The 12,983-nt window shown below is 41.5% G+C and overlaps 1 protein-coding gene across 1 annotated transcript in view; it reads right to left on the bottom strand.

Annotated features, from left to right (window-relative positions):
* The window catches only part of LOC310725062 (protocadherin-15-like), a 210,646-nt gene that overhangs the window by 96,138 nt on the left and 101,525 nt on the right, over positions 1-12,983 (bottom strand). The window contains exons 12-13 of the mRNA XM_083539669.1: positions 11,456-11,662; positions 8,338-8,472 (exon numbers count right to left, since the gene is read on the bottom strand). Of these exons, the coding sequence (XP_083395795.1) occupies positions 8,338-8,472; positions 11,456-11,662 (342 nt within the window). The remainder of the gene's footprint in view (positions 1-8,337; positions 8,473-11,455; positions 11,663-12,983) is intronic.

The following is a 12,983-nucleotide window of genomic DNA, read 5'->3' as shown; positions in this document are numbered from 1 at the left end:
CTCCCTCCCCCTGTTTGAGAGCCACCTGCTAAACTCAGGTGGCCATTCATACTCTATTCATACAGTCTGCATATAAATGAATGGCTGACCATTAAAGGCTTTTGTTATACATGCTTGGCTATTGATATTGAGTTGGCAATCATATTATCAGCCAGGTAGCCAGACAAGCTATTGTTTTACAGTCATGGCCATTCATATTGATGTCCAATCCATTCCAATCCCAACTACACACACACACACACACTTCAATAATTTTTCTTATAAAAACAAACAGGCAATAAAACCTATATCATCGTATAAAACTGTAAAGGGAGATATATTGTAACTTACAGATGTAAAATAGGCTCAGATTTTTTCATCTTCATGCAGAGCTCCAAGTCTCTGTTGTTACTTCGCCCAAAGAATATTTTTCACATTGCTGCTTTGTGCAAATCTCTGATAAAACAACTGTGACTGTGACTGTCCATTTTTATATTTTTTGTAAACAAAGACCAGTTAGCACAAGCTAAAAACAGCTGTTTCGGCAGAACTGAGAGCCGCATCACTTCCTGGTGTCACTGTGCATGTGTGCTGTTTGACCAATAAGAGTTTGTAAAGGGTAATAAAACTAAGACTCATCCATGTCGGAAATTAAATCCTCCCATATATTGTTAAAATCCTGAACTCAGTGGCTACATATTCCATCAATCATTTTGTTTCCATAATTGCTACTAACCACAAATGACTGTTAACCACAAATGACTGTAGAAAGATCATTACTCATAATCTTACATTCCAGTGCTCATGTTAGTTCTCACTCTTCAGTGTTCTGTATTGTTTAAAGATTTATAATCACACTCTTGATGTCACCCAAATAAGGATGGGTTCCCCTTTTGAGTCTGGTTGCTTCTGAAGGTTTCTTCCTCATAACATCTAAGGTAGTTTTTCCTTGCCACAGTCGCCATGGCTTGCTCATCATGGATAAATGCACACTAACTGTTAAATTCTGTAAAGCTGCTTTGAGACAAAGTCTATTGTGAAAAGCGCTATAGAAATAAACTTGACTTGACTTGACTTCTGGCTGGAAATAAAAGGTTTGAAATGATAGGTGGTGCATAATAAACGTCACCTGGACACCTGCCTATGGATCGTAGACTCAAACCTGAGATTCTGCCTCTTTTACTGTGCATGGTCTTATTTGTTTTGTAACACAGCAAAAGTTATTCCGAAACATATACAGACAAAACACATCCGAAGTTCTGTGAAACAAAAGAATAATTATCTAAATTACAACATTATTGTTTGGTTGGAGCAAAAATGCTTTATGGCATGTTGTTCAGTGGAGCCTTATTGTTCCAAATAAACCGGGATTTGCAGCTGTGGATGCGTTTGTGACTCGTTATTAAAATAAAAGTGTAAGTAATGCATTTTATATGCATGTTGTTTGTGTGCACACATTCAGCAAATACATTCGTTATACGTTTTCCATTGAAAAACCTCAGAACAATGGGATATCGGTCGCGCTGGCATGGCACTGACAACTAACACTAGCTTCCGCTGTTCAGGAAGCGCCTTGTTCGGTAAGGTAGGAAAGTTTTTCTTTCTTTCAGGATAAAAGCGACCAAGATGATAATAGGTGCATAATAGGTCGGTTCTCGAGGGAGCCAACTGTGCAGATTTCGCGTGTATGACAATGCAAACGCTTTGCTCCTGGAGAGCACTTTTTGAGGAAGGTGCTCCCGCTCCTCGTGGTTCTGGCCCCATTTTAACAGAGGCAAAGAGGCCTCCAAGGACCTGGGGCTCACATGTGGACCTCGCAGAGGGGTTGGAAACAGGCTAATCCTTCTCGCCTTCCTCACCTGCCGGGTCCAGTAATCAATCACAAGATTCGGAAGCACGCCTTTCGGTGCTTTCTTCCCTTTGCTAGGAGAGCGCTGAGCTCCGCCTCTTTTCCACTGAAGAGAGTGGGGGATAGAGGTCTGCAAGCCCACTGAGACTACCTCTCAGGTAGTCCTTTTCGAGGAGCTCCTAAAGGTAGTGACCCATGCCATTGCCAAGCTCGAGATCGATTGGCTGGACGATCAGCAGAAGGCTCGTCTGCCTAGTAAGCTTGACGAGCGCTTCCTGCAACCCGTGCCATTGCATCCGTACCAGAGCTTGCACCGAGGTGTCCAGGTAGTGGGCTAGGCCTTATTCTTCTCTTTAGTCCTAGGGTGTCACTATATTCAAATATAGTTGAACTAAGAGTGGTTATGGGGCAATGCCCAGGATCGAAGATTTCCCCACGTATCTCAAAGCCCCAGCACTGCCCACAAAGCCCCTGAGAACCATTTTACCGATGGGGGGCAAGTCCAATGCCTCAGCGGGTCAAGCCGCAGGCTGTCTGCACACCATGGCTGTACTACAGGCCTACATGTAGTCTCAGGTGGTCAGCAAGTCCAAGTAGTCCATGGCCACCCTTGTTTCCACTGAGAGACACATTTAGCTTGTTGTGCTCCTGGACACCGTGCTGTTGCTGACTGGCATGTTTGGCGATGCTGTTAATGCAGTCGTTGACAAGTTTCAGGAGGCCAAGAAGCAGTTTGAGGCATTTTAGCGATTCCTCCCACATCGCCACATCATCCCTGCCCAGTAGGCACAGCCCCCACCACAACCCACCACCGGAAAAAGAGATCCGGTGCGACACTCAAGGCCAAAGCACCAGGAGATGACTGATGACCGTCATCTTTCATTAAAGTGCTTCAGGAAAAAGGCGTGGTGCACCTCACTATATGGTGCCTGCCCTCCCCTAGTGCCTTCAGGAAGCTGGTTAATTAACCCTGCCACTCTCAGTTCTTCAGGGCATGGCAAGCTCCAGCGAACACCCTCCTTGATCTCCGCCCAGCACCGTAGCAGATGTGGGGAGTTCGCAGCCTCTCAAGAGACTATCTAGCAGCCAGATGTGTCTCAGTGGGTCCTATGCACTGTAGACAGAGGCTATATGATTCAATTCGGGTCTCGCCGCCTTGGTTTACCGGGGTGTCCTCCAAGCTGGCTCTGGTCATGGAACAGGAAGTGGACACTCTCTTGAGGAAGGTGGCCATCGAGGTGGTCCCTCCATCAGACAGAGTCCGGGTTCTACACCTGGTACTTCATAGTTCCCAAAGAGGATGGTGGGTTGCGTCCTATACTGGACTTGCTTCAGCTGAACCGCTCGCTTTTTGAGACTCTGAAGACTGGTTTGTGACCAAAGAACTAAAGAATGCATACTTTCATGTATCCATCCTTTCGGCTCACAGTAAGTTCCTGAGGTTTGCTTTCAGGGCCGAAGCTTATCAATAATGGATGCAGCACTGGCCCACCTGAGGCTTTGGCTTTGGGGTGTCCGCATTATAAATTATGTCGGCGATTGGTTGATATTGGCTCAGTCAGAGCAACTCGCTGTCCTGCTTCGAGATGTCATTCTTGCCTACATGAAAGAACTCGGGTTAAGGCTGAACACCAAAAAGAGTGTTCTTTCTCAGTCACGGAGAACCACTTACTTTTTTTTACTATCACATTTGTCCCCTGCTCGTGTCAAGTCCATCCTCATGGCCATCAAGAGAGTGAGGGAAGGCCAGTCACTTACTGGGAAGCAGTTTGAGAGACTGCTGGGTCTGATGGCAGCAACGTTCAATGTGGTTTTACTTGGCCTCCCGCACGTAAGACCCCTACATTGGTGGCTCAAGACCCAGGTTTTTTTTTTTTTTGTAGGGGCAATCCACCTTATACAATCAAAATCACGTTGTGAGCCCTACATGCCTTCGATGTGTGGAGAGATCCTGGGTTCTTGACTCAGGGCCCTGTGCTGGGAGTTCCTGGGTGTTGCAAAACGCTTACAACAGACACATCCCTCATGGGGTGGGGAGCGGTCATGAGTGGCCGATCCACTCAAGGTCTTTGGGGGAGACCCTATCGGACGTGGCACATAAATTGCCTGGAGATGCTGGCTGTGCTTCAAGATCTGAGGCATTTTCTTCCAGACCTCAGAGGCCACCATGTGTTGGTCTGAATGGACAACACATTGGTAATTTCCTATATCAACCACCAGATGGGTCTGCGATCTCGCCTCCTTTACAAGCTAGCATGTCAGATCCTCCTGTGGGCCCAAGGAAACTGCTTTCTTTAAAAGCAAGTTTAAACAAGGGAGCAGATGCCCTCTCGAGGCAAGGGCCAAGGCTTGGGGAATGATGACCTCACCCCAATGTGGTGGAGCAAATCAGGGAACAATTTCACAAAGCTCAAGTGGACCTTTCCACCCCTGGGGCTGGATGCCATGTCATGATGCTACCAGGAGTTCTGAAAAGAGTTCTCTGGGACGGAGTTTGTCTCCTCCTGGTGGCCCCACATTTGCCAGGCAGGCCATGATTTGCAAACCTGTTAGCCCTTTTCAAACACTCTCCCAGGGAGAGTCCTCTCAAGAGGGATCTTCTGTCTCAGGCAGGGGGTACAATAATACACCCCCGCCAAGAGCTGTGGAGGCAGTCGCTTCTGAGGGCAGCTCCTTGCTGCCGGCCTCTCCACCGAGTTGGTAGACACCATTCTTAAATCCAGAGCTCCCTCTATGAGGACTTTGCATGTCACAAGGTGGCGCCTGTTCACTGCATGGTGTAAACACCACCACTTAGATCCAGTTAACTGCCAAGTGCAGGAATTCCTTCCACCCTGAAGGTTTACGTGTCCGCCATTGCGGCCTGTCATGCCCCCTTCACAGGGCAGTCACTGGGTAAGAACCCGTTGGTGACACGCTTTTTCCGTGGCCTTCCTTTGAGCCTCTGACTGAGGTGCCTTTAAGGTTACTCACAGTTAAGACTGTGTTTCCTCTTGACCATTCATCTCTCAAGAGAATAGGGGCTCTTCAGGCCCTCTTTGTGGCCCCTACATTCCTGGAATTTACTACAGGCTTGGCCAGTGACTTCCTCTACCCTCAATTAGGGTATGTTTCTAAGGTACCCCTCGGTCGTCCCAAAACTTGTTATGCTCCAGACATTCTCTCCTCCTCCCTTTTAGGCCCCAGACCAGAAGAAGCTTAACCGACTGTGTCCAGTGCGAGCACAGGACATATAAGTCCACAAAACAGAGCTGTGGAGGAAGTCAGAGCAGCTGTTCACTCAGCAGATTAATTGTGGATGCTATTTCTTCCTCTTACGAGACCTCTGGTCTACCCGTTCCTTTTGGGGTTAGAGCACACTCCACTTGAAGTGTGGCTGCCTCTAAGGCCTTGTCCTCTTGAGTTTCCCTCCAGGACATTTGCAACACGGCGGGCTGGTCCACCCCGCTGACCTTTGTCTGGTTCTATAGCCTTGACCTCAGTGCCACTACTGGCCCCTCTGTCCTTTGCCCTTGGGATTGGTCAGTCTGGATTGATTGGACTCTCGTTCCCAAAGCAATTCTGATGCAGCTTGAGTTCCTGAAGGGAAACGTCTCCAGGTTACATATGTAACCATGGTCACCAAAGGGAACGAGACACTGCTTCTCTATGCGACACTGCCTGAATCCCTGCAGCGATTCCTTCCCTCTTCAGAAGCTAGCACTGGTTTTACTCGATGTGCTTTTATAAGCCTTCTGGTCATGATGTCAGTGACGTAGCACTTTCCATTGGTCTGATTATACACGTGATTCACATGGGCGTAAATCCCGGGGGGGGACGGAGGGGACATAACACCCCCCCCCCCCCCCCCCCGACACCCCCCCCCCATCCAAAGATTGTCCCCCCCAAAAAAATTGTTAAAAAAACATTGCACTCTCTATTGTGAAAAATATATGTATGTATACCTAAATAATTGTGTAATTAAAAAAAAACAAGCAAACGGAAAAAATGCATTTAGAAACAGTTGGGTTCCCCCCTCCCCTTCCTCACAGTGGTTTGACCCACTGCCTGCTTTCCCAGTTCATCTCACCTACTCTGCACACACGAGTCAGGTGTGTGGCTGTGGCTCAATTAATGTTGAAGTCCATTAAGTAGGGTAATTTATTCACTTTAAATAAAGCGATTCTCTTTAATGTAGTAGATGCAGACTTATTCATAAATTAGTTGCAGCAAAAATGCTGATTACAGATGTAATTTTCCATAAATCTGCTCTATTAGCGATTAAAATATGACTTATCTAGTTAACGTTAGCTTGTTTACAATAGCTTGTTGCATAGTGCACTGCAAATAACACGCCAAAACCGTTTCCCATGTATTGTTTTATTTGGGACGACTTGGCATAATGATAACTTAACATTAACGGATACAATTAGCATATTGTTTAGCTGTGCATTTACTAAATGAGCACTGTGCTATGTCCGAACTGACCCCACTGTATTTTTTTGTATAATCAATTTTTATTCTGTTCTTAAGTGTCTTAATGAATTTTTTATAAAAAATGTAAACCTTTTTTTTTTTAATTCCTTGTTTTGCTTTGTCATTGAACCTGAGAAAAACCATAATGATGCAGTCTCCATGCTACAATAATAATGATAAAAGCAAAGTTTTTCACTGTAGGGACACTGTGTCTTCTAAGTACAATTTGACTATTATTTGTGTCCCCTTCAAAAATTGCTCAAGAGAAATTGTATATTTATTGTCCCCCCAATGTTAAATGAAATTTACGCCCATGGTGATTCAGAGCGTGGACAATAGGCATTCGGCAGTCCCAAAGTTTTTTTAACGCAGTGTTTTGTTCCCTCGAGGAACAATGCTTACATACGTAACCTGGAGAAATTTTTTCTCTAAGAACAAAATATAACATTTTTGTTTAAACTCTAGACTATAGTTTCATCCATTGACATGATTCTTTTATACAGGTCGTAGCTGCAGATTTAGAGAACTAATGTGGCTGAAAGGAGCTGTATAGGAGCAGCCTTGTTTCACAATGGACTACTGCTGTGTGTTTGAGGCGTACGTCTGCTCTATAGCTTTGAAGGTTAGACTTTTGCTTTGAACTTGCTGAATTAAACCTGCATGAGATTTCCAAGAGTATGAGCTTGATAGTCACTCTCATTTAATCGGTACAATCAGGGACAGTATTCAAAAGTGTGAAAAGGAGCAACTGTAAAACGACTAGGGAATGACAGAATGAGGATGTGATTGCCTTCAGATCTGTGGGCGGCCAATCAAATCAAACTAAAATACTCTGCTGTACATCTCTCGGTCTATGTGCAGCAAAGAAAAGAGACTGGTAAAGAATATAACATGCAAAAAAAGGACATTTTCTTCTCTACATCCTCTCAGCACAGCGGATTAACAAAAAAGCATAAGACGACGTTTCATCTTAGTCTTTGTCACTCTCTGAATAGTACATATATGAGTTGAATATTAAGGTTAGACTACACACAGTTATATTCTCATTCTTATTGGATTTTAGTTTTACATTTGTTTTCTTTTCACACTTTTTTAATAATGTCTCTGATTGTGCTAGCAATCTAACAGAAACAAAGATATTAAAACCGGAATCAAACAGCAGAAAATGGTCTAAATAATCTAAACAGCAAATAAATAAAAAAAAGTAAACAAAGAAGCAAATTCACCTAAACTAGATTTAACACTGGCATTAAAATGGAAAACAGTTTGATTGTGAGCTCAACATCTCCGGCCACCATAATTAAGTGTAATTGTTTGTCTCACTCAGAAACACAATCAGCTAATCTCATGCAAAATCTCTCTTTCATACATTTAACTGCAACCAACAAGAATCTTGTCCCTTGTTGATAAGCGGCCTATTATTAAGACCATCAAAGAAATTACTGTGCCTGATTTGAATCCAATCCCCCACCATCAAGCATGAAAGGTGTCTGTGCGAGACTGGTGTCTAAACAAACACGATCATTATGACAAGGACAGCGACTGCCCTCTTTGTTTCAGACAGCAGAAAGATCCAAGCAATGTCACACCTCCTCTGATCTGACTAGCCATTTAAGTTCGATTAATCATTTTTGCTAGAGGGAGAACACCATGGAGAGTGGAGCAGCTTAAAAGAAAAGCCCTGCTCGGCATATAAGATCAGCAGAGAGGCGGCTTAAGCAGCCAAGCAGCACAAAACAAGCACCATTCATTCTTACCATTTGATTTATTCTCAGATTGTTCATTTTGTTCCTTCGGCCATGGGATGTCATGCTGATTTGTGGCTTAAATGCTGTGATATTGATGTTTTCAAAGCTGCAACAAATCCTAATAAACCGGAGCCTAACCGCGAAAAACAGCTGTTATTGCCTTCACTTAAGCTCAGCATCACTGAAGGTCACATGATTCCCATCCTCATTAAAAGTTTCTGATTCTACTAATGTGCACGTGTGTGTGTGTGTGTGTGTGTGTGTGTGTGTGTGTGCGCGCATGTGTTTGGGTGGTATCGTTCATACTGTGAAGGTGTAGTTCGTCTGTATCTCTCTGTCCACAGGTCTGAGCAGCAAGAGGTAACGTGTGATTCCTGTAGAGGTGATGGAGAAAACGGTGTTGTAGTCACTCAGTGTGATCTTCACCTGTGGGTCTTTACTCTGTAAATAAATATACAAAAAAGTACATTTAAAAACAATAAAAATTTTACATCCAAATCCCTCACACTCAAGCAGGATACTGCAATTAAATCAAAATCCTGTTAAACTATAGTTAAAGTGTATCTTTCCGTTTCCTTTATTAATATCTGCATTAGCTTGCAAATGTATTCAATCAGATGAGCTCATCAATCTCCCTTAGATGAATGTGTAAGTAAAAAGAGAAAAGAAATACTGGCAAAAAAAGAAAAAAAAAGAAAAAATAGAGGGGGAGAGAGAGAGAGAAGAGACAGAGCTGTTACATGCTCAGTGTTTTAGATAAATGGCACAGTTTAAAGTGAACATGCCAGTGTTTCAGAGGATACTGTGTTCCCACTGAGGGAAACATTTAGCACTTCTTCTAAGCTGGAGGGGTCTTTCAGATAAATGATTATATCTCATTGTTCTTCAACGTCTGTGAAATTTTGCAGGCAATAAAAGACCATTACTATTCCATTTCTGAGTTTATAGCACTTAAAACACACAGATGCGTTACGACAAACAGATTTTACTCATAATCTCAGTCCCTGTCCATGGTGATAAGCACAATAAACACCTGTTTCTAGCCATTATTTTTAAAAAGTTAACATTATGCTGCTTTGGTCTCCTCCCATGGAAACATCAAGCATACGCTCAATGATTATATTTATGTAACTGGGTTTTCATTAAACAGGAGCTTTATGTATTTTTCTTTTTACAAAAATGCCTGCATAAATTGTTTACTGAAAAGGAAACAAATGAATTCATTATTTTGAATTCTTGAATATTTTCTAATAATGAAAAGCACACTATGAAAGATAACTTAGCAAATCTGACTTTGTAGCTGTGAGTTCAAACCCCTTGATCACCAAGCTGCTGTTTTTGGATTCTTAATAGTTAATCTCTTCATGTGTCACTTTAAAATAAAGTGTTATTTAAATGAATATTTAGTCTACATCGAAGCATTTAAATACTAAAAACAAGTCAAATTTGACACCAACGGCATATTAACTACCAACAGGTTTATTTTGCTTGTTACCTTTTTCCTTATCCTGGAATATCCTAAGAATATTTAGCAATCAAGGAAGCTGTTTACATTTGATCTTGCTGTGACATTAATTCTGTTTGGATTATTTCCAAAATCTAACCGGTTCATCGGTTGGTTATAATGATTATTCTATATAAATTACTTAAGCACGTGTAAGTGAAATATAATGCAATAAAACTTAAATATAATCCAAACTGTAAATATACACCGCAGAATTCCATAACACAGAAATTCGGGTTTTTTGCTGCCACAGCTGATATATAGAGTCTATCAACACTGCTAATGTGTGCATTCGAATAAGTTTTACACTTACATTACATTTTACACTTTACATTAGGTTCACTCAATGCAAAAGATGACAGAGTATGTGGGTGTACAGGAGCGTGGCTATTTCCATACCACAGCTGCATCAGAAGAACTGCAGCACACTGACAATAAAGGGAAGAGACACAGAATTGACTGGTGCAGGTGCACATCAACCAGGACGTGGAGGAATTTGGTGGTGTTAGAACAGCATATTTCCTAACACATCAACCATAATTGAATGTCCGCCTTTCCCAATTGGTAATTCAAAATGCCACTTACTCCATGGGTCTGGAAATGAGACTGCGGCTAAGCTGTGCATCACCTTCTAAAAAGACTTGCAGGCCCTCATCAACCCTAAAGCCTTGAAAACTTTTTCCCATCTGCCAAAAATTAATTGGAAGGGATGACCAGGACCAGAGGGACCCTGTGTCTGAGGGTCAATTGAGTAAGTGAGCTGAACTAATGAAAGTTAATTTGGCTTTCAGCAATCAATATGTTACAAGTCTGATTTGTAATTGCTTTTTTTTTTTTTTGGTCTATAGTTAAGCACAGTAGTCTATTTCTTAATGACTGCCAATGCTTATTACGCAACTTCTAGAAGTATCTCTTATAAGTACATGTAGCCTTAAATGATAAGGTAATAACATGTTAGATGGAGGCAACATCAGAATGTTTTAAAAAATGTTTTATACAAGCAGATTTAAATTTAATCAATATAGTGGTATCAACATTTAATTTATAAATATAAAAAAAAAGTACAGAATGTTTCTGGTTGAGTAGCACTCAAATGTGTTTAGCTTTGCATTATTGATGCACAGACATCAGTATGCTATTATTTAAACACTGCTGAGGAATCCGTGCTGATTGCATTGCATTTTTATTTATTTCTTTTTTTTACCACAGACATTTTTTCATTCATGTATACTTTAAATAAATGAATACACACACACACACACACACACACACACACACACACACACACACACACACACACACACACACACACACACACACACACACACACACACACACACACACACACCTAGGAGCAATTCAGCATTACCAATTCACCTAAATGTATTTAAGAGGTAAGGAGTAAATCAGAGAACTTGGAAGACGTCAGCACAAACATGGGAAAAAACATACAAAGAGATTTCAGACTGGGGAGTGACCTGACTTTAGGTCCCAAAAGCTGTAAAGCAGCATCCCTACCCTACATATTCTGCATGACTTTTCACTTAGCAAATTGTGCAGACATTTTGCAGGATCAATAAATTCCTTTTTTAAGAAGCAAAAAAGAAAAGTCGAAATCTTATTTACTAGCATAAAACACTTCAGATAAGATTAATTATACCAACATAGTAAAAACGAACATCACACCTTAACCAAATATAGAAAAAACAAGCAAACCGAGAAGAGTAAGAGTTAAGTTTTTTTAAATCACAGCACACAACATGATCACCTACTGGTATAGCCCCTGGCGGAAGCTGAAACACACAAATTTAAACATAATGACATTGTTTAACTGTGGCTAAAGTAAACCAAATAACACATAATTCCACAATAAAACTTTAACAAAGGATGATTCTGCCAGGGGTTATTATTTGTGTGTACCTCCTCTATGTCATTATCAAGGGCAATGATGGCCAGCGGTGCTGTGAGGTTGGCTCTGCCTGCCACGGTGCCACCCACAGGGGCCGACTCACTGATGAAGCCTTGGTAGGATGGCTGCTGGAAGTACGGTGCCTGGTTGTTTTCGTCTAACACCTCAATCTGCAAGTTGGCGAACGCAGGCAAAGGGTGGCCGTTATCCTGCTCGGCCTGCTCGCACACACATATACATATAAGAAAATAAACAATCCAAGCAAACAAACGCAGCAGGGGTAAATATGCTGTGGCGATGATACCCAGGAAGGTGGACATTTCCGTGTGAAACTGGCAGCTTATGCACAGCTCAGTGGGAGACCAAGATTCAGCACCACGGAGAGCTGCATAGGGATTAAGTCACAAACATAACCTAACAGCTCACATTGCAAAGAATGTGCATTTATAAAAAAATAAATCAACAATTAGCTCCTTTGATTTGCTGTTATAGATAAATGTTTCATTTAATGCAGAAATTAGGTGTCCCTGAGCTGTGAGGGTGAGTTTGTCTACGATTTATTTATTAAGATTATATACACACATGCCTTGAACATCGCAAACTAAGCCTGGTTTTATGATCGTATTTTAAATGGGTTTCTGAAATATCATGTCTAGTGAACTTATTATTGCCATAAAGCTAACAGTAGCAATAAGGATTAAACATGTGACTTCTGTAAAGACAGCACATGTCTGCTAACAGTGTGTGATAAATTAATTAAAAACTTGTCCAATTATAGGGAACCATTACTACAAATTAATACAAAGTTCATTTTACTGATCACCTTGAAAACAATGTCCTATAAAAAAAAAAACTCTTCCTGAATAAAAATGGAAACCATGTTTCCACAGATGTACAATCTGTACCAAGGTGTTCTGAGAGTTTTCTAGCAACCTCAGTTAACCCACAAGGAAATCCTGATACGTAAGCCAACACTAATTAGCTGGTTAAAGAGTATTTGATGGCATGTACTGTACGCAGAATCCTGTCAGATTCACGGGAAGTGAATGAGAGCATTAATATTTATCTCGTATCCAATAATTTTTAATATAAATGCTTGAGCAGGATTCTGAGTTCAGTAATCATATTTGGTTTTGTACCCAAAAAAGCCAAATCAATATTTATCTCAGCAGCATATCTAAACATTCTTTACAGAAATGCTCTTTTTTGTCTTATTGCTGGAATTCGAAATGCATTTGACATGCTGTTTCAGATTTTCTAAAGTAGCGAATACATAGCATAGCTAGACAAACATGGAAGTAGCACTTTACAGGGCAAACATAATAATTTAACATTTCTAAATAATTCATCGGCTGCTTCTCGTACAGCAATATGATTTAAGCTTCCTTCGACCTTTTTCCCTCTCGCCATCTGAATTTTGTCATGCCTACAGCTGCTGTTGTGCATTTGTGTGTTTCTTTGCTATTGAATTTCGTTGCCGGTACTCTTTGCCCTCCTAACTACTTCAAACTCACTGTATATCATATAAAAATGTGCTAA

The sequence above is a fragment of the Silurus aristotelis genome, assembly GCF_946808225.1.
Source record: "Silurus aristotelis genome assembly, chromosome: 4".
NCBI lineage: Eukaryota > Metazoa > Chordata > Actinopteri > Siluriformes > Siluridae > Silurus > Silurus aristotelis.
This window is presented reverse-complemented; position numbering and strand designations above follow the sequence as displayed.